Raw genomic sequence first — 21,398 nt, forward strand, 5'->3', positions numbered from 1 at the left:
AGAGGCGAATAGAAGAAGAAGCCTTAGTTCGAAACATGTATAGGAAATCGCGTTATCGATTCCTGCTCACCGATTGCAAGCTGATTGGTGATGGAACACACCACAGGGCTTTGACAATGATGTCAGAAGGATCAATTAAAGACGCGAAGGTTTATATTTACGTTATTGCAACGTCAGGAAGAAAATTATGCTTTGAGTTTGAGGTGAGATTCATCGAAACTACCTCATTGCCATTGGTTTCATTTTCTTTTTCTAAATCATCCTTCTCGATATCTTCAGTCCTCTCAACATTTTCTTCCCTCAGATCCATTACTCTTCGTATAAGATTCTTCTTCTTCATCATAAAGCCCCGCCCTCCTCATTTTTTTTTTTCGCTTTTCCTCTCCACGTGCCCATCCTACCGGAAGCTGCTCTCCTGCTCAGCAGTCTGGCTGGGTTAGCACTTCGGATATGACGTCACATCCGGCCGCGTGAAACGGGACGCGTGCGTTCGCGGTGCGCTGGGAGCTGTTCCTTTCAGGACCTCTGTACCCCCGTCCGATTGTTCCTCGCTCACTTCCGTCGCGCTTCCCCACTCTATTCCTCTTACCCACCTCCTATCTCCCCCTCCCTCTCTTCCTCCTCCTCAAGCGCCGGCCCCTCCCCTCCATGGGGTATCCCCGAACTCCCAGCCTCGTTAACCCCTCGCGTTCCGGACGCAAGGTCAGAATTTAAAGCTTCCCTGTCCGCATCCAGCATCGTGTCCGTCCGTCACCCCCTGTGCCTGTCCACGTCCAGCTCTCCCTCCCAATACCCGTGCACATCCGTCCGGATCTTTCCGCCCGCTTGCCTCTGTCTTCCCCCCTCGTTTCCCTTTGTCAATTGTCTCTGCCTCGTCCCCTCCCACCCCTCGGTATCCCCCATCCCTCGTGTCCATAAATTTGAAGGAATTGGACGTTCGAGGTTGTGCCGCCGGACCTCCTCCCTTGCATGCTCTCGCCCCTCCGCAGCCCGTGCGCTCAGATCGTGTGTCGATGTCGCGAGGAGTCGAGGGTGGAGGACGTCGACTCGCACCATCCATGACCCCTCCGGCTTCTCCAGCTCAAGCACAACCATCGGCTGCACCTCCTCGCGACTCCTGTTGCTTTTGCTGGTGCTCACCTGCCCCAATCTCACGTACCCACATCTTAGACGATCCGTCCCCACATCTGAGGGATGTCCCCACCTACCCCGACCAGAACTTGTACCCCATAGATTATTACAACTTGCTGTGTAATCTGGCTCAACCCCATGGAGTCATGCAGCAGGGAGTTTCCCTCGTAGTTGGAGCCACCACTCCAACATTGTTGTGTCACATGTGTGGGGGTGGCATGGGGGTGTTTCAGACGACCTGAAAACTGTTAATTTATTTATCCTTTTCCTCTTTCACGGCAGTCTCAATGTCCGAGTAAGACAGCAAGACTCGCACGCTCGTCCGTCCATGACCGACCTGGCCCTCGTTTCACCATCGAGGCACGGGCAGTAAGTATACGACGATTCAAACGATAAAGATGGGATTGTCCACAAGGGGGTTTATTATCGGGTGAGCAGGAGACGGTTGTTAAAATACCTGCTGCATGTAGTCGCCTTAGTAAAGCTAGTTAGTGTATTTATTTATTTATTTAACTAATTTACTAGCGTGTTCTAGTTTCACCTGGACCTTTGTTTCAAAAAGAAAAGGCAGAGTAATTTATGAACATTGATATAATTGAGGGGATTTGCCTTTGCGCCGCTCGTGGCTAACACCTGTAATCTCTCGGTTCCCGCTGTAATGTAGGTGGCTGCAAGTCAAGGTGGTACGTGAGGTAAATTCAAGGAAGTCTTGATGGAGGAGGAGGCCAATAATGGCTGTAAAGCACACCCATCAGCCATCACGACACCAATGCACATACACCACAAACCCGATGCGACCCGACATACACCCAATGGGAAGGAGGAAGGCGAACAGTGGCGGAGAGGGCCTGGACGAATGGTTTCGGCGGAGATCAACAATCAGAATATATGGGGATATGTTTTTGATGGGGCCCAGGCCCAAAAACCAAAACGCTATCGAGCTTACAGTCGTTAACTCGTAATCGCACCAAAGGTTTATAGAGGGGCTATTCTGTATTCCTCTGGAAGACCATGGATGGCTTCTGAGGTCAGAGATGCACAAGCAATTTTAATTTTCAAGTCCAGTTAGCAACAACAAAAAGAAAAATAACAAAACGGATTGCTGTTGCTAAAGCCGCTGTCACACCTTGACGTTTTAGCCAGCGTATGCCGACGTATGAAAAATTTGGCGAATACGCTGGCACACGTCGAATACGTTATGGGTAAGTTTTGTATACGTTAAGAGTACGCTGAAGCACGCTGGCATACGTCGTAGTACGCCGAGCTCGTCGACAAATTTTGTGCATGCACAAAATTTGTCGACGTATGCCAGCGTATGACTCACACCAGCACTCAATTTTGATACGTCGGCATACGCTGGCTAAATCGTCAAGGTGTGACAGGGGCCTAAGTGGCTTTCGGTTCGGCTTAGGTTTTCCGAACCGGATCCGTCGTGCTTTTCTGTTATATTTCAGTCCGTGTTGCTGTTTGTGTTTTCGTTCATTTTTCCGTGTTAAATTGTACCTCATTGCCTTGTGTTGTCAAATTCGTTTTTGTCCACCCCAGGCCGATTCCTCGGATAGCCAGGAGAAAACCCGTCTTGATTTTAAGGTTATTCCTTGTCCCGTTACTCGCCCCCCTCCAAAAAAATTGTTCTCCCTTTTTAATGTTACCCTCGCTTCAAAAAAATTTCAAACAACCAAAAAACTCCTTTTCACTCCTAAACACATATTCTGTCATCTACTTGTACTTCCTGTACCTCTCATTTCTCAATACAGTACAGCATCTTCAAACTGAATCCTCATTCAACAAAATGCTTCTTCGTTCTTATTTTAAAGCTTTTATAAACGATTAAAATGTTTCACTTTCCTTTTTCTCCGGCATGAGTACCCCACATGTTCTACTTCTTCATCATGATACATTCCTCCTATTTCGTTCTGGAAACAAAACAAAACGTTCTTCAACCCAAACCATGATCTTTATCTCAGAATGTTTTATTTTGGAATCTTGGGATGTCTAACTGGCAGCGGTTGTCTGCACACAATAATCAAATCCCCTTCACATTATTTTCCGGTGTCATCCCCTCGGTGTCGGTACACGCTCCTCCCCCTCCTCCCCTCCTCATCTCCTATAAGCCAGCGTCCTTCCAACCCCACTCCTTCATGTCCCCTCTCCAAGCTCCCACTCTCCCTACCCTCAAAGCTTCCACCCCACCCCTTCAATGCTTACTCCTCATCCTGCCCTTCTCACCCTCCCCCTCATACCGCCCCTCTCGTCTTCTCCTCGCCTGCCCCTCTCATCCCCCACCAAATATCGTCCTCCCCTCGTCACGCCCCTCACCCTCCACTCGTCTCGCCATCCTCATCCCACTCCTCTCGCCCTCCTTCTCATGCTGCCTCCTCTTTCCCTCCTTCTCAGCCTGCCCCACTCTCCTCCCACTTCCCGCCCCTCTCTCCCTCCCCCTCTTCCCGACCCCTCATCCCGCCCCTCTCCGCTACCCCCTCACTCCACCCCCACTCGCAGCTCCCCCCCCCCCCAGCCCACAATATTTTGTTCCCCCCACCCCCATCCTACTCCTTCTGGGCTTTTCCTTCCTGAGAGTTTGCTTCCGTATCCATCTTGTCCACCCCGTACATCCTCCACTATCCCTCATTGTACCCAACACCCATTGTTTGTCTACTTTTCCCTTTGTTTTATCCTTCAACCATGTTGGAGCTCCCCCTCTTTCCACTGTTATTTTTGTTCTGTTGTGTCCCGATCCATTCAGTGTTCTAGCTCTTCCATGAGCCTCTACTTTGCATACAAAAGAAAGTGTGCCAAGCATGCACACATGAAAATCGACAATTATTTTGAGTAATTTTAATGGTCTGTTTGCACTCGAAACACTTTGGCAGCTGCCATAGTAATTGGAATGATTTTGAAAACATGTCCATGTAGCAAATCCCGTGTGGACCAGGAAGCGGCTGAATCGCTCTCCTGGGTTGCTCGTTTGAGAAAATCCAAGAGTTTGAAATACTTCCACTGGGTTCTTGGAAAATCTTCTGCTGCAGTCCCCGATTGCTTTTCAAATGTTTTTCCTTTTCCCAGCAAAACACTGAGTTTGGAGGTTCTTCAATATCCCTTTTACCTCTGCTGATGATTTCTCTGGGCTGGAAGGATAGTCTGCAGGTATGTGAAGTCACCTTTGCGCTGTGCTGGGTTTGAATCCTGACCCAGCTATAACTTGTCATCCTGCTGTTTTGCATACAGGATGAGACATCAATGTTTGTCATCCATCGGATGGACGTTAATCCAGAGGACCCGTCCGCCGACAATAGTTATCGATAGATGTTAATGATCCCACTGTTTCCTTTTTGAAGAGTTGGTGAGTTATCACGTGCACCCTGAACGCATAACAAATTCCTGCCCTGGCTCATTGCTGGGAAGGCAACGACAAACGACCCAGAAAAACCGTTGCCCAAGAAACCCTTACAATATTGATAGTGTTCCGTGGCGTCACGTACATCCAGGGCGTTGGCTGGTAGACCGCCATTTTGGAGGAGACGCGAAAACTTCCAAAATAACGTACAAAAATGATCATTGGTGTATTGTTGATGCTTGCTGATGACTTCTAAAACGGTTTCAAATGATTTTGTGTTTGACTAATTCGGTCTTGCCTCCAGCCCTTCTCCTTCCTCCATAATGGCGGACAGCCAGCTTACCGGATGTGGAATGACATCACAATGAAACGGTCAGCTGAACGTCGCAAAGCATTTTCTGTCATTTAAAATAATCAGATCAACTGCAAAGTTTGCACGTACATCCACACGTCTGTAGCACCACTTCCCACTTAGCAAAATCGAGAGTGAAAGCGCCTGATGACCTCCGCCACCTAAGGTGGACTGATATTATGCTTTCACCTCTGTCTGTTTGGTTGTCTGTCTGTCTGTGCACAGGATATCTCAAAAGGTTGTGGATGGATTTGGACGAAACTTGGTGGACCAGTTGGGTGTGTGACAAGAACTAATCAATTCGATTTTGGTGAAGATCTCAATATGGATTCTGATACGAGAATTATATAATATTTAAGTGATTCTTCACCATTGAGAGATCGGGCCAAAAACGAAATATAACACGATATCTTAAAACGTTGTAGATGGATTATGACAAAACTTGGTGGATGAGTTGGTTAGACGACAAGAACAAGCCTATTAGATTTTGGTTCAGGTCAGCAGATCCGGCCTGGCGGAGTTATGTGCTGTACTGAGCGCTGTTCTAGTTAGAGAAAGCAACATCATTGGACAGGTGCATAGGCACAGAGAAAACAGAATTGTTTCAAAAAAGAAAACTAGAGCGGCACTCAGTAGAGCTCATACCTCTGCCAGGCTGAACAGGTTGTTTTGTATACCAATGATAGGCCGGATCTGGATTTGGACCTGAACCAAAATCTAATCAGCTTGTTCTTCTTGCCTACCCAGACTCATACACCTAGTTTTGTCATAAGTCATCCATAACTTTTTTTAATATCATGTTACTTATCGCTTTTCGCCCGATCTCTCAATGGTGAAGAATCACTTAAATATTAAATAATTCTCATATCCGAATCCATATTCAGATCTTCACCAAAATCGAATGGAACCGTCCTTGTCAGACACCCAACCGGTCCACCAAGTTTAGTCAAAATCCGTCCAAAACTTTTTGAGATATCCTGCGATGTATCGTTTTTGGCCCGATCTCCCAATGATGAAGAATCATTTTAAAAAATTATATTAGCCGGATCCGAATCCGGATCTTCACCAAAATCTAATCATTTCGTCCTTGTCACATACGCTACATTTCTGCCAAATTTCGTCCGAATCCGTCCACATCTTTTTTTAACATCTTGTTCACAGACAGACAGACAGACAAACAGACAGGGGTGAAAACATAACCTCCATCCACCTTTGGTGGCGGAGGTAAAAATTCTGTATTTTTAATCTTCCATCTTCTTGTGTTTCTGTTCATAACCAAAGTCTCTTTTGATATTCGTCTTCACATGCTCTCGTGTAGCAGTAAGATAATGGGCTTTTCACGATGTCCAAGTTGCACAGTGAGGTTGGTATTGATAAAACTTAATGCACTTCGATTTATGAACCCCATTAGTAATGAGATTTATGAACATACATAATGAGAGTTGAGGTCCCAGAGGAAACCAGGGTCGCTGACGATACGTATATGGAGTAAATAAATGCAGGCTCTTGCATTGGCACACACACTAAATGGCGGTGGGTAGACAATTCATTTGAGAGAGAGAAATGATTTCGCTGCAGCCCTAAATTTTGACAATCGTTTAACTCTTGTTTGTTTTAGCTATAATTAGGTTCCACAGGTGTCTGTACAAATCGAAGTTTAAAACAAAATTGCAAATTGATTGTATCGAAGATTTTTCAAGTATATTGGTTGGTCTTGTGCGTTGTTCTGTTTGTCTGTCTGTCAATCGCCTACAGGTCACAATTTTAAACCGATCTTCACGAAACTTCACCTAAGTTAGAGTTGTTCATAAGGAAGAAGCCGATTGATTTTGAGGTCAAAGGTCAAAAGTCATCTTGAGGTCAAATGTCTAAAATTGCCATTTTTCATCCTATTGACTTAAAAATTGAACAGCATTTGCATAGTTCCTCGTTGCATAGTACCTCACTAAATAGGGAAAGCAACTATTTTTGAGGTCAAAAGGTCATAGGTCAACTCAAGGTCAAACTTCTAAAATCATCAATTTTCATCTGAAAAATCATCACTTTTCATCCGATTGACTTGAAAATTAAATAGCAATTGCACAATGACTCATAGTGTAGCAGCATAGCAAACCTGTTGTGCATTTTGTGATACAAGCACCAAATTTGGCACAAATGTACATTAATATGTTGCGAACATTTTCAGATATTGGGCCACTTGAAATTCCGTAATTTTTTTTTTCAAATTTTTTCAAATTTCGTAATTTCAAATTTTTCGGGTGACACCGTCACAATTTCGGTCTTCGAGGCCGGCCGATATAGTGGGGCGGCTTAGCCCAAATATTCAAAAGAATTGTGCATTTCGTGATACAAGCACCAAATTTGGCACAAATGTACATTAATATGTTGCGAACATTGTGTGGTCAGCAATGAAGACGAGAGTCTGAATTACATGTATGCAAAAGACCTTATGAACCAGTGAAGCAAATACACGGGTAAGCATGAATTAAATCTAGGGCATGATATAATTTCCATGATGTTTACCTCTACACTCAATGGTGGAAGGAGGTAATGTTTTGATCCCAGCTTGTCTGTATGTCTGTTTGTCTGTTAGTCCACAAAATTCCAGACAAAACTTGTAGTAGTGGTAGTTGTAGTGGTAGTGGTGATAACAGAAATTGTTATATAGAACTGAACTTATATTATTATTATATGCAGAAAATAACTTCATTTCTATATGCCCTGCAGTGGACAGGTTAATTGGTTTATGCACTGAAGGGGTCACCCTGGTGTGCACTGCTGTGTTCTGCCTCACTGAGTTGTTCAGGTATGATGTACTCAGCACAAGCTTCCGGTCGGCCCGGAGGTGGGGGTGCGGGGCCTGTCACGGAACGTCAAAACAAACGGCCTGCCGGGGCCGCCCAAAAGTCGGGCGTGAGGGGCGCGTCCACTAATGGAACGCCTCTCGCTTCCCAGATCGAGGGCCACGTGGTCAGGAGAACCTCGTCCCTTCCGGTCACACTTTGCCTATCCGCCGGCCTCGAAGACCGAAATTGTGACGGTGTCACCCGAAAAATTTGAAATTACGAAATTTGAAAAAATTTGAAAAAAAAAATTACGGAATTTCAAGTGGCCCAATATCTGAAAATGTTCGCAACATATTAATGTACATTTGTGCCAAATTTGGTGCTTGTATCACAAAATGCACAATTCTTTTGAATATTTGGGCTAAGCCGCCCCACTATCACTGAATTGGGAAACCAATTATTTTTTAAGGTAAAAAGGTCAACTCAAGGTTAAACTTCTGAAATCATCAATTTTCATCTGAAAAATGACCAATTGTAAGCAGATTGACCCAAGCTTTGATTAAGATTTTCAATTTTCATCTCAATGAAATGGGAAATTTGATGCATCCATGGCCAATTTTATTTTTGGGAGGGGTGGATTTTGCAAGTATCATGCTCTGCATGACGTCTTCTTGTTTGTTTATTTCTTTAAAAAATTTGATTGTGGGTCAGCAAAGAAATGGTTGTAGTGAGTGAAGGGTCACAATTCACAAAAAACGAAGCAGCAACCAACTTTTCTTAATCTCGCTCTGTCCCAATCAGCCAGGAGTCACCCGAGTGTGGTCCAAACTTGATTTTTATTAAGAGAAAATATAACCACTGCACCTCTCAATACTTAACCTGGTGGTGGCTTAGCGGTTAGGGTGCCAGCTTGGGATCCTAGGATCTTGGTGGCTTAGCGGTTAGGGTGCCAGCTTGGGATCCTAGGATCCTGGGTTCTAATCCCGGTGATTGCTGAATTAACACCAGGGGGGTTGACTCAGCCTGTCATCCTTCCAACCACCTTTCGAGGCCATTTTTCCCTGCAGAGCAGGGGTTGACCTTTTTTGGGCACCGTGGTCCCCTTTTTGAAGCGATGTTTTATGGCCGGATGCCCTTCCTGCCACCAACCCTGTTGGTCGCCTCTTGCGACACACAGGGAATTACCAGTGAACTGGTTGACTCAGCCTGTCATCCTTCCAACCACCTTTAGAGGCCATTTTTCCCTGCAGAGCAGGGGTTGGCCTTTTTTGGGCACCGTGGTCCCCTTTTTGAAGCGATGTTTTATGGCCGGATGCCCTTCCTACCACCAACCCTGTTGGTCGCCTCTTGCGACACACAGGGAATTACCAGTGAACTGGTGCTCAATTTGCCGACCTCAGAAGGATGACAGGCTGAGTCAACCCCCCTGGAATTTATTCAGCGATCGACCGGGATTCAAACCCAGGATCCTAGGATCCCAAGCCAGCACCCAAACCGCTAAGCCCACACCAGGCTTAGCCTATTTTATCCGTCCGAGGTTGGCAAATTGAGTACCAGTTTACTGGTAATTCCCTGTGTGTGTCGCAAGAGGTGACTAACAGGGTTGGCGGCAAGAAGGGCATCCGGCCGTAAAACATTGCTTCAAAAAGGGGACCACGGTGCCCAAAAAAGGCCAACCCTCGCTCTGCGGGGAAAAATGGCCTCTAAAGGTGTTTTTTTTCTCAATACTTGATACATCAGCATAGAACTGTATCTATCAAAGGTGACTCGCTTCCTCTTACTCCTCTTCTCTTCCTCCTCTTCTCCTTCTCCTCTTCTCTTCCTTACCCTTCAATAACATTTATACTCTCACCCCACAAACCTTCGAAAAAGCTCCCCACTATAAGTTGCTTGTTAACACAAGAGGGTTCCGTACCCGGAAGCAGCTCGAAGTTAATCAAACACTCATGATCCCTCCACAGGCCTGAAAATCTATCTTCAGCATTAAACTTGTCAGATGTCACTTTACTTTGTTAACATTAACCTCCTCTTCGTTAACATACCTCTTCTTTTTTGGCCCCAATTATTCATACTTTGTGGAATCGGGAATAAGAGGAGGAGGAGGAGGAGGGTTGGGGAAGGGAAGGAGTAGGGGGTGGGGAAAGATGATGAGGAGGGGGAAGAAGAAGAGGAGAGGGGGATGGAGGAGGGTGTGATGAGAATGGTTGTGATCCAAGTCTTTCTGGAACTGGCAGGCCAGGCCTGACATTCATTGAAGGTGGCAGGGATTTGTAATTTGTTCAGGGTGCCACGGATAACTCTCCCACTCCTCATGAAAGACACCGTGGGATCTTTAACGTCCACCAATAACCAGTCGTGGCATACCGGACACCCAGTTTAACGTCCATTCGAGGGAAGGAATGCTGCATGTGAAACGCCAGTATGGCAGTTTATAACTGGGTCGGGATTCAACCCCAGGTGAGTGTACGTACCTCTAGAAGTGTATCCTCCAGCCCAGCCTCATCGAACATTGTAAAATATTAAATGATAGGTGATCAATTATTCTACTATAATTCACCAAATGTCTGTCTGTCTGTCTGTCCATCTGTTCCCGGGTACCGCAAAAACGGCTGAACCTATCGCAATGAAATTTTGGGTGGGTAATCCTGGGACCCCCTGGAGTAAAATAGGCTATATTGTTTTTCCAATTGTTTTTCCAATTTTCCAGTTTTTCCAAACACGATGGAATAATATTTACCGATATGAACAGTGATTTGGCTTTTATTGAAATTTTACAAATACTGTTTAGATTTTGATGATTTGCGTGTGATATGATTTAACGGATGTTCATATAAATCGTTTAAAATTAAAAAGCCGTCAATTTCTGATATTTTGCCTTTTCATTTGGGCCTCCAAATTGAAGCCCCGCCCATAGGGCAGGTACCGTTGCTCGTACATCAAATTGCAGGTTTACCATAATGACAAAGTGCTCAGAACATGAACACAAAGTTTAACAAAATCGTTCATAAATAATTTGTGACGAGCACAAAGGCAAGGATCAGATCCATCGTCTCAACCTGAGACACCAACACAGATTGGTTGTTGCTGCTGCTTTTGTTGTAAATATTTAAATTTCCTTTGCTTTTATCTTCTATTTATTACTTGCAAAATCGAAAAAATTTCAAGTATATTGGTCAGTTGAGTTGTTATTCTGTCTGTTTGTTACTTGCAAAAATCTAAGATTTTTCACGTATATTGGTTGGTCTTAATACGTTATTCTGTCCGTCTGTCTGTTTGTCTGTATGTTTGTTTGTCTGTATGTCAGTCACCTACAGGTCACAATTTTCAACCGATCTTCACGAAACCTCACCAAATAGTAGAGTTGGTCATAAGCAAGAAGTGTATTGTTTTTGTGGTCAAAAGGTCAACAGGTCAACATAGGCAAAAGGTCACCAACTTTGTCAAATTTCTAAAATCCTCAATTTTCATCTGATTGACTTGAAATTTTAAGAGGATTTGCATATCTTGTCACTGAATTTAACCACCAAGTATTTTGGAGGTCAACATAGGCCAAAAGGTCAACATAGGCCAAAAGGTAAACATAGGCCAAAAGGTCAACAGAGGCCAAATTTCTGAAATCCTCAATTTTCATTTAATGAACTTGAAATTTGAAGATGATTTGCATATCTGGACACAGAATTCAACCCTAAGGAATTTTTGAGGTCAACATAGGCCAAAAGGTCAACATAGGCCAAATTTCTAAAATCGTCAATTTTCATCTGATTGACTTGAAATTTTAAGAGGATTTGCATACCACATCACTGAATTCAACCACCAATTGTTTTTGAGGTCATCATAGGCCAACAACTTGTTTTAGGGATTTCGCAAGTATCGTGCTACGCACGACATATTTATTGTGTTTGTTTGTCACTCGCCTACAGGTCACAATTCTAAGCCAATCGTCATGAAACTTCACCAAGTTGTAGAGGTCGTCACAATTGAGAAGCCTGTTGATTTTGAGGTCAAAGGTCATCTTGAGGTTGAATTTCTAAAATTGTCATTTTTCATCCGGTTGACTTGAAAATTGAACAGCATTTGCATATTGAGTCACTAAATTGGGAAACCAACTATTTTTGAGGTCAAAAGGTCAAAGTCAACTCAAGGTCAAACCCCCCAAATCATAAATTTTCATCCAATTAACTTGAAAATCAAACATCAATTGCATAGTACCTCACTGAATTGGGAAAGCAACTATTTTAAGGTCAAAAGATCAAAGGTCAACTCAAGGTCAAACTATCAATTTTAATCTTAAATATCATCAATTTCAATCCGATTGACTGAGTTTTGATTAAAATTTCAATTTTATTCTTGATGAAATGAACAATTTGATGTATCCATGGCAACTTTTTATTTTGGGGAGGGGTGGATTTTACAAGTATCATGCCCTGCAATGATATCTTCTTGTTTACTTATTGTTCCTTCCAAGCACTGTTGCATTTTCTATTGTTGTTTCATCTCTTTTTCTTATTTCATATTTATTTTGTTTTCTCTCTGCTCAAACCACATTTATAAGCTTCTTCTACAGTCGTGGCAAAACATATTGGCACCCTTGCACTTTTTTCAAATAACTCAATTTTCTCTAAAAATAAGTTGAAATTGACAAAAGTATTTAGTTTCCTCAATTCTTTATTTCACTGTTAATATGACAGAACCTTTTTTCATTCAGAACTTAATATGTCCTTTTAAATCAGAAAAGAAAAAGAAATGGCATTGACAAAAGTATTGACACCCCAGACTTAATATTTGGTATCACAGCCTTTGGACAAAATAACTGCAGTCAAGAGCTTCCTATAGCCATGAATGAGCTTCCTGCATCTCTCTACTGACAGTTTGGCCCACTCTTGTTGTGCAAACTGCTCCAGTTCTCCCAGATTTGAGGGGTGCCTTCTCCCAACTGCTGTTTTCAGATCTCCCCACAGGTGTCCAATGGGATGTAGATCTGGACTCATTACTGGCAACTTCAGAACAGTCCAGTGTTTTGTCTTGAACCATTCCTGGGTGCTTTTTGAAGTGTGTTTGGGGTCATTGTCCTGCTGCAAGACCCATGACCTTCGACAGAGACCCAGCTTTCTGACACTGGGTTGAACATTGCGCTTCAAAATGCCTTGGTAATCTCCTGATTTCATGGTGCCATGCACACATTCAACGCACCCAGTGCCAGAGGCAGCACAGCTACCCCAAAACACCACTTAACCTCCTCCATGTTTGATTGTAGGAAAGGTGTTCTTTTCTTTGAAGGCTTCATCTTGTTTTCTGTAAACATAGAGATGATGTGCTTCAATAAAAAAAGTTCTAATTTGGTCTCATCTATTCACAGGACATTCTCCCAGAAGGATTTTGGCTTGTTCATGTGTGTTTTGGAAAACTCCAGTCGGGCTTTCTTATATCTCTTTCTCAGCAGTGGGGTCCTCCTGGGTCTCCTACCATAGAACCCTCTTTCATTGAGTTGGCGACAGATGGTGCGAGTTAAAACTGTCGTACCTTGTGTCTGAAGGTCAGCTTGAATCTGTTTGGCAGTTGATCGAGGTGCTTTCTCCACCATTCAAACAATCCTTCGCTGCAATCTTCGATCAAGTTTTCTCTTGCGGCCACATCCATGGAGGTTGGCTACAGTGCCATGGGCCTTAAACTTCCTGATAACATTGCATATGGTGGATACAGGAACATCAAGGTCTCTGGAGATGGACTTGTAGCCTTGAGATTGTCCATGCTTGGCTACAATCTTGTGTCTGACCTCCTCAGACAATTCTCTGGTTTTCTTTCTTTTCTCCATGCTCTTTGCGGTACACACAGTGACACAAAACAGCAGAATGACTCCTTTTCTCCATTCAAACTGGTTGAATGAGTGATTTCTATATTGCAGGCACCTACAACTCACCACAGGTGAGTTCAATTCCAAAGTAAAGGAGAATCACCTGCTTGAAATCTAATTATTTCTAACAACTTTTAAAAGGTGCCAAAAATATTGTACGGGCCATTTTAGGATTTCTGTGTGGAATAAGCTAAGATTTAGTAAATTTTTCAGCTTTTTTTGTTTTGCTCCACTGCAAACCAAAGAAATACAAATGTGGATACCAAAATATTTTTTTATTTCAACAATTTTCTGGAAGAAATGGTGCATTATTTGAAAAAAGCGCGAGGGTGCCAATATTTTTGGCCACGACTGTACCATCCACGCACTCCTCATCAACCATCACCCACTCACTCATCAACCACCAGCCCCATCCTTCATCCCTCGTTCCCACATTCATATTTTCTTTTCCATCTATTGAGCTCTCTTTTATTTTATTTTTCCATTCTCATTGCCTTCCCTCGCTAACCCTCTCTTTTTTTTGCCTCTTACTTTTTCTTACCTTCATCTTCTTTCACCCCCTTTCTCAGGTTTCCACTCCCTCTGTCCCCTCCTGCTCCCTAACACTACTCCCTCAGACTACCTCCTTCTGAGGATGTTCTCTCCTGGGCCCATTCGTTCGACCGGATGATTTTTTCTCCTACTGGTCGTGCCCTTTTTCAGCGCTACCTCCGTTCAGAGTTTAGCGAGGAAAACCTGCTCTTTTGGCTTGCCTGTGAGGAGCTACAGGGAGAAAGTGAGCCAAGTACGGTCCAAGAAAAAGCACGTCTCATCTACGAGGATTTTATTTCCATCCTATCACCTCGAGAGGTAGGAAGGACTTTTGGATGTAGAAAGGGTAGCTAAAGCAAAGGTGCGCTGCATTTTACTCTGCTAATGTTGATAGTTTTTTTTTTCCCCTTTAAAACCCTCTTCCCCTCAATCCTCCTTTTGGATTTTCAACATCTTCTCTTCCCCCGGTCCCACCTTCCTTTTTATTGCCATTGCTTTTCTCTCCCTCCATTACCCGTGTCTTGCATCCAGGTAAGCTTGGACTCGCGCGTGCGGGAGAGCATCCATGCTGCGATGGCGAACCCATCTGCTCATATGTATCATGAAGCTCAACTGCAGATTTACACGCTCATGCACAGAGATTCCTTCCCTCGTTTCCTCGCTTCGCCGATGTACCGTCAATGCGTTTCCTCGGCCTCGGCCTCTGCGGTGCCTACCGCCTCCGCACTATCTCCCACGTCCCTGGCCTCGTAGTGACGTTTGACCAACTAGCCGTGACTCGATCTCGCACTGCCGTGTTTTTTCTGCGCTTTGCATAGTTTCTCTTCTCGACTCTAACATACTATTTTTGGTGACTTCAGAGGAAGCTCTTGCTGCCAGCAGTGCTGCCGTGGCCTTTATACGCCCTGCTAAAGCTGCGAAATCGAGTGGTGAAGATAGGAAACGAGGAGAGAGAACATAATCTGCAGAAAGATCGATGAGGATGAGGAGGTGAGGAACTGACATGGCGGAGAGGGAGAATACCAAGGCATAGTCGATATCGTATCTCTTCCCTCCTTGATTCAACGCACCCCGCCGACAAAGTTCTTTCGACTTCTTGATTTGAACTTGAAAGATACCTAGCACCCTTCATTTCTGTCACTTAGAGATACTTTTTTTGTGTCTCAAGAACCATCTTTCAGTTTTACTTGATGTGACCAAAAGTCGAGTCCTTTTGGTATGAGGATGACTCGGAGACCAAACTTTAACCTGACACAGGGCTAACTGATTTTCTTTCTCAGGCTCAATGGGAATGTCGGAGCAAATAAATAAATAAACGTAATTAACATCAGGTGAAAGTTCATCATGGAGCCTGGACCTACATTATATCAAGGAAAAAAGGGACGTGTGTGCTGAACGATTATCGAGGAGTATTGGTCGATCGTTCAATTAAAGGGTTAACTTATTCACCCATGTGCCATGAAAGCGTTAACCAGCATTCGGTGAGTTTTAGCTTCGATCAACAGATGGGTGGTCTGCATACTCGCACTCTTCGAATCGGCAATTTGATTTTGATCGGTCCTGGTAAGGGAACTCGCGGGAAAATGGAGACACTCCGCCAAGTCGCCATGCAAGTTGTGATTCCAAGCAAAGTTTTTAAAACTCGTGTGAGGAAGAGAAGGGCAGCACATTCACAGACTGACGGAGGATGAGAGGGGAACGAGTGCCAGAAAAGGGGGAGAGGGTCAGAGAGCAGGGCTGGGTATTGTGGGAATGTATGAGGTCATGACGGGCAGCACTCTCAAAAGACTGGAGGGAAGGTGCTCGAGGTAACGCGCACTGGATCACTTGTTTTATTTATCATCTTAAGTCTAGCTTTACATGATTATTGACCTTTGGTTCATTGAACCATGACAAGCTGGCTTGATACTTACAGTATAGTTCATATAATGGTTTAATTTTTGACCATTTACAATCGTGCTTTATCGGAGTGTTTCATTCCCAACGTTTGTTTGTTTGTTGTTGCTCAAGCAGATTTTTTAACGGTTTAAAAAACGAACAATTTCAATGGTCCTTTGTATAAATACATCTGTTGATTGTTAGAGCTTGTACATAAGCCGTGGGAGTTATACGAATTATCTGGCTTCGTTAGTGTCGTTTATTAAGTATATTTGACGAGTTAATGGGAGTTGTTTATCTTTCGGAGCGACTGGATTTTATCGCAGCAGGAACGTCAAACTCGGAACGTGGATGTGAACGTGGCCTTACTCGGTTTAAGCCCTAACCCGATGAATGGTTCGTCGCCTTAACTCATCTCGCATATCTCTGTTAAAGCGACCGAGCGGAAATTTGACTTGGCGAGACCAAGCCCGTAAGCTTGACGTGTGCTAACCGAGCTCGTGCGAGCGCTTTGTCCACTTCGAGCAGGATGAAAGTGGCCTTTCGCCCGAGTGGCCAAGGCGTTTTTGTCGAAGCACCGAGAGGGATCACCGCATAGCTGAATCTGCATCTACGATAAAACAAGATCATTTTGACAAACCCTTTGAAGGTGGGCTCACGGTGGTCAACATAATGTGCGGGGTACGTTCTTGCGGCGCTGTAGGTCATTTTGTTCTATACTTTTACCCTTCCACTAATAGCATTGATGGTGCTTACCCATTGGCCCAAATTTGCAGACATGTCATGGTTAAATACAACATATCAGGTTTTTATAAATTATTTTTGCATGACCACAACGTGGGTACACGACTCATGGGATGCAGTATGGCAGCCAACTTGCTTCCATACAATAAATTGGGTAAAGGTTGAACGCTGTATGCCCACCTTTAGGCATAAATGAAAATATATTGCATAGGTTACAGATAAGAACGACCTTTCAATATGGCGCATTCCCCCCCTCCCCCCCCCCCCCCCCCCGTGAATCTGTCGCACTCCAAGAGGTACGCCACCGACCAGTATTGCAGATTGGTCTAACTCACGCACCATGTTAAAACTTGGGACCTCGCTTGATCTTGTCGAGCAATATATGCATGGAAGTGCCGGATGAGTCGCAGCCTTTTTTGTTGTTTTTTAATCTCCCAAAGGACATTTCTATGCATAACTCCTTGATTTATTGATTTATTTAGAGGAGTGCGGTCGGAGAGATGCGCTTTGTCGAGAGGTTGTGTGCTCTATGGAGAAAAAAAAAAAGAAAAAAAAAGGGAGGTTTATTTATTTATTTATTGCTCATGTATTTCACGCAAACTTCTTGGCGTCGCATTTTCACCCCATAAAGCGATTTTCATTTGGATATCGAACCTTTGTGACATCACTACCCACCCACCCAATTCTCCAGTCCCCACAAGCAATGACTCTGTTCAGGAAGGGTCGTGGAAACGAGAGGCCATATAAGGCCAGGTAATTTGGCCCTTATTACTTTGCAGCTGCCAATTATTGTACGATATTTACCAATTATTGCATGTCAAGTATTTATTCCAATGATGCTGTTAAATTGTTTACAAGACTCTTCAAGTAAGATTTCGACTGCGTCAGAAGGCAGTTGAATTCGTGATCCGGTGGAATGAAACATTCCCGCTTTCTGAAACACATCCGTCATTTATTTATTCATTAATTCATCCGCCCTCCCCCAAGTTCATACCAAGTTCATTCATCTTCCCCAAGCCCCAAGAAGCTCGTTGATGTAGGACGTGCCGGACGTGGTGGCGTTTTCCTCGGGAGGCCGATTCCTTTTTGAAAAATTAAGTTTAAGGTGCTGATTAAGTTTTGCAATTTTTGTGCAAAGGTGAAATTTATTTTTAGGTGATGCACCTTTGTTGTTATTTAATTTTTGGTACCTCTGTTGAATGGAGGACAGTTTAAACTCGCAGAAGAAGAAGACAAAGCACCCAGGTGCACAGTGCTGCCATATCCCTTCAGAATTCCGAACCCTTTGGCATGGCGGGACGTGCAGCTCGGTTGCGAGAGGCTAAACTACTTCTTTCTTTTCGACGAGTTTTCTTTGTCGAGCACAGCCTGAGCAATTTATTACACTGCAATAATTTTATTACTTGTCATCTGTTAGCTATCCGAGTTTTATACTGTGTGCGTGCAAGGGAAGGGGGCTCTATAAGTATTTATGATATTATACAAGCATGTCGATGCTTCGTCAGTACTCACCATATTTATCGGGCAAGGAAGGAACGGCCGTCGTTAACAATCGCGAATCCAGTTATAATTTGACGGATCATGTGTTTTCGCCGAACTTTGAATCATGAGAAGCTGTCGTTGCCATTTTGAGAGTGCCAAAAGGGCTGCTATAGTGAATCTATAGCCTTTGTACCTTCTTTTTAAAGTACAGTTCCATCAAACGATTTATACAGATAAACTAAACCACAACGGCGTTTTCTTTGTCGCAAAGATTTTTGTTTTTACTCCCCGAGATGCAACTGAGCGTTTCAATGGATGCTTCACTCTTAAAGCGACAACAGCTCCCACGGGACAGGAGCATCCACCTCGCAGACTTCAAAATGACTGACTGGTCGAGCAGATTTTTGACAACACTGCCCTTTTATCACGGACGATGACGGCTCAAAAGCCTCGTCGGAGACGAACGGCAGTTTTATCCGGTTTCTAACTCACGTCACCAAATTGTCTTCTATCCGCTCAACTTCCAGAAGATTGGCTGGCGTGTTTCAAAAACCGTTCTGTGCTCACAATTTATACGCTGAATCCCCTCCCTCTTCCCCTGGGGGCTGGGGAAGTGAGGTGGCTGAATTTTTGACTTTCTCCTGGCTTTTCTAGCTGTGCCTCTAACTGCATGCAATCCTGAGAGTTCATAATAAACCATAATCTCTTCCAAGTTAACCTAATCTCATAATGCATCTGTAAGCGAATATCTATGAATCCCATATCTGCCAAAATAAAACAATCCATTGTTATGACTGTACTTCTTAATATAATTAAAATAAGTTTTGTCGGATGGATTGTGGACTGTTTTTTATTTATTATTATTTCCAATGATGATCCTCCATGCAGATATTATTGCATAAGGTCTGGTACATGATGTTGAAGATACATACATACAACAACAACAACAGGCATTTTAAGGCCATTTTCCCTGCGAGAGCGGGGGCTAGCCTTGCGGTCCCCATACAATCTTCTCCATTTTGCCCTATTTCCTGCATCTCCCCTTGTTAACCCCCTTGCCCGCATTAACCTTGCCCTTCCCCCGAAGATACATACATACACACAAACATACATACACAAATAATTCCCATTTGAGGACACCAAAAAAGGCAAGGGTGGAATACCTGGAACAGCTCAATGTGGTTGAAGAGCTTCTAACATCAGCGAATAAGATGATGATTAAAATAGAAAGTCAAAAAAAGACAGAAGTGAAACACTGCTGCACTGCAGGATGTTCCAAAAAGACCTGAACAACTTCGGTTGTTCATATATTTAGTACCACAACTGATACAACACCCTTTGTTTTATATGACACAGAAACTCAAAGTTTTCTTTATTTTTAGGTCTGATGGTTTCATGTAAAATAAAATGGTGACCACAGGAGAAAGCTTAGTGTGTCGAATGGTTCATCAAGACGAGATCAGGCACATAAGTTCGGCGTAATTTCCGTATAAGGTATGAAAGGAATCCGCCGTCGCAGACGAGTATCAAAGAGTGGTACAAGAGGTTTAAGGAGACTGGAAGTTGTCAGAAACAGGAAAAATACCGGTCGACCAAGCACAAGTGCAGCAGACGTTGAACGAGTACATGGATCATTTAAATGAGGTCCCAGGAAATCAATCCAACGCGCATCCAGAGAACTGGGACTACCAACCACCACTGCACACAGGATTTTGCATAAAACACTGAAGCTTTATACCCATAAGGTGCAGATTATACAGGAACTCAAATGAAATGATGGACCTAAACGCAAGGTGTTTGCTTTGGAAATGCACAGTCGCATAGAGGATGATGAAGATTACCTGAAAAAGGTCGTGTTCAGAGATGAAGCTTGCTTTCATGTATCAGGGAAGGTCAACTGGCACAATCGGAGGATCTGGGGCTTTGAAATCCCCCACGTGGTCACTGAACACATACGTGACAGTCCAAAGGTCAATGTGTAGTGTGGCCTTCTCCATGACCGCTTGGTGGGTCCGTTTTCTTTGCAGAGGATACAGTGACCTCAACAATTTACATGAGCATGTTGGAAGGATTCACCTTCCCACAGATTGAAAACCTGCAACCCGATATCATTTTTCAACATGACAGGGCTCCCCCTCAATGGGCCTTAGTCATTTGAGCTGTCCTGAATGAAAAATTTCCAGGTCGCTGAATTGGCTGAGACTGACCAACAGCCTGGGACCCCACGATCACCAGACATAACCCCCCTCAATTTTTTTCTGTGTGGATTTGTCAAAGATGTCTATAACCCAAGGTAGCAAACCTGCAGGATCTTCGTTCTCGGATCACAGCTGCCTGTGAACTGGTGAACGCAAACATGGCAAGAATTCGTGTACCGCCTTGATGTCATATGTATGATAAACAGAGCTCACAAAGAAGTGTATTAATGTTACCATAGATGTGTTACCATAGAAGTAAAGAGATTGCACTGATACACTGGTTTATTCCATATGTTTTGAGTCATCAGTGAACCATACAGCGCTTCAATCCAGTAACTTTGCAGTCACGCCAAAGGGATTGCAGTGTTACAATTATATTTACTGTATCATTTTTATTTATGTTATTACTATGATCATTATTATTACGAAAAGGATACTGCTTTATGAAGAAACCTGGGCTAATTTGTCCGAAACGGCCTGAAGGTGAGCCATGAAGGTCAGCTAGTCAGCCAAAATAAGTTGTTTCATACCTCTCCCACCCCCTCCCCTTCCCCTGCCCTCTCCCTCCCACAGATCTCCCGATGTCCCTGTTCTCTACTGTTGTACTTGTGTGCTTCCCTCTCTCTCCCCATATTTACTCCCACACCTTTTATTACATGTTTTATGTGTCCATTTATGGTTCTTTGTGATTAATGTTAGCTCTTACACGAGCCTCGATCTTGTAAACAAAAAAAACAAACAAACAAAAAAATGGTGTGCACAAAACTTTGAGTTTCTGTATCATAGGCCTGTTGCATTATATCATCCAACCTGTCCAATCCATGATGACCAATGAGATCATCTGAGACAGCATCAAAGCGTTTATACATTGAGTGTCCAGACAAGCTCGTTTTAGGGAATTACATCATCTCGTGGCATTAGTTGGTGGTCGTTAAAGATTTACAATGCGTTTCCAAAGGATAGGTGAGTTATTGCCGGCATCCTGGATGAAACTACGAATTCCTGCCACCTTCACTTGAACGTCAAGCTTGGCCAGCCTGTTTGTGAAAGACTTGGCCCAAACATTTTCTCCCAGTAGACTTGTGGAGCAGATCGAAGTGACCAAGGC

At 43.8% G+C, this 21,398-nt stretch overlaps 2 protein-coding genes across 4 annotated transcripts in view; one reads left to right on the forward strand and one right to left on the reverse strand.

Moving 5' to 3' along the window:
* Positions 1-21,398, reverse strand: part of ATP6V1H (ATPase H+ transporting V1 subunit H) — a 77,783-nt gene that overhangs the window by 55,150 nt on the left and 1,235 nt on the right. The window contains exon 1 of one of the 3 annotated variants that reach the window (XM_078777756.1): positions 402-604. The exons of 1 other annotated variant lie outside the window; for it this stretch is intronic. The gene's annotated coding sequence lies outside the window, so the exon portion shown is untranslated. Of the gene's footprint in view, positions 1-70; positions 605-21,398 lie in introns of those variants that run through there. One more of the 3 variants, XM_078777758.1, reaches the window with a different exon arrangement.
* Positions 573-14,889, forward strand: LOC137412939 (regulator of G-protein signaling 17-like). Its single transcript, XM_068098286.2, has 5 exons — positions 573-702; positions 990-1,132; positions 1,414-1,500; positions 14,075-14,306; positions 14,520-14,889. The coding sequence occupies exons 1-5, from the start codon at positions 649-651 to the stop codon at positions 14,739-14,741; spliced, it is 738 nt and encodes a 245-aa protein (XP_067954387.1). The 5' UTR covers positions 573-648; the 3' UTR covers positions 14,742-14,889.

This window comes from Myxine glutinosa, chromosome 5 (assembly GCF_964187855.1).
Source record: "Myxine glutinosa chromosome 5, kmMyxGlut1.1, whole genome shotgun sequence".
Classification (NCBI taxonomy): Eukaryota; Metazoa; Chordata; class Myxini; order Myxiniformes; family Myxinidae; genus Myxine; species Myxine glutinosa.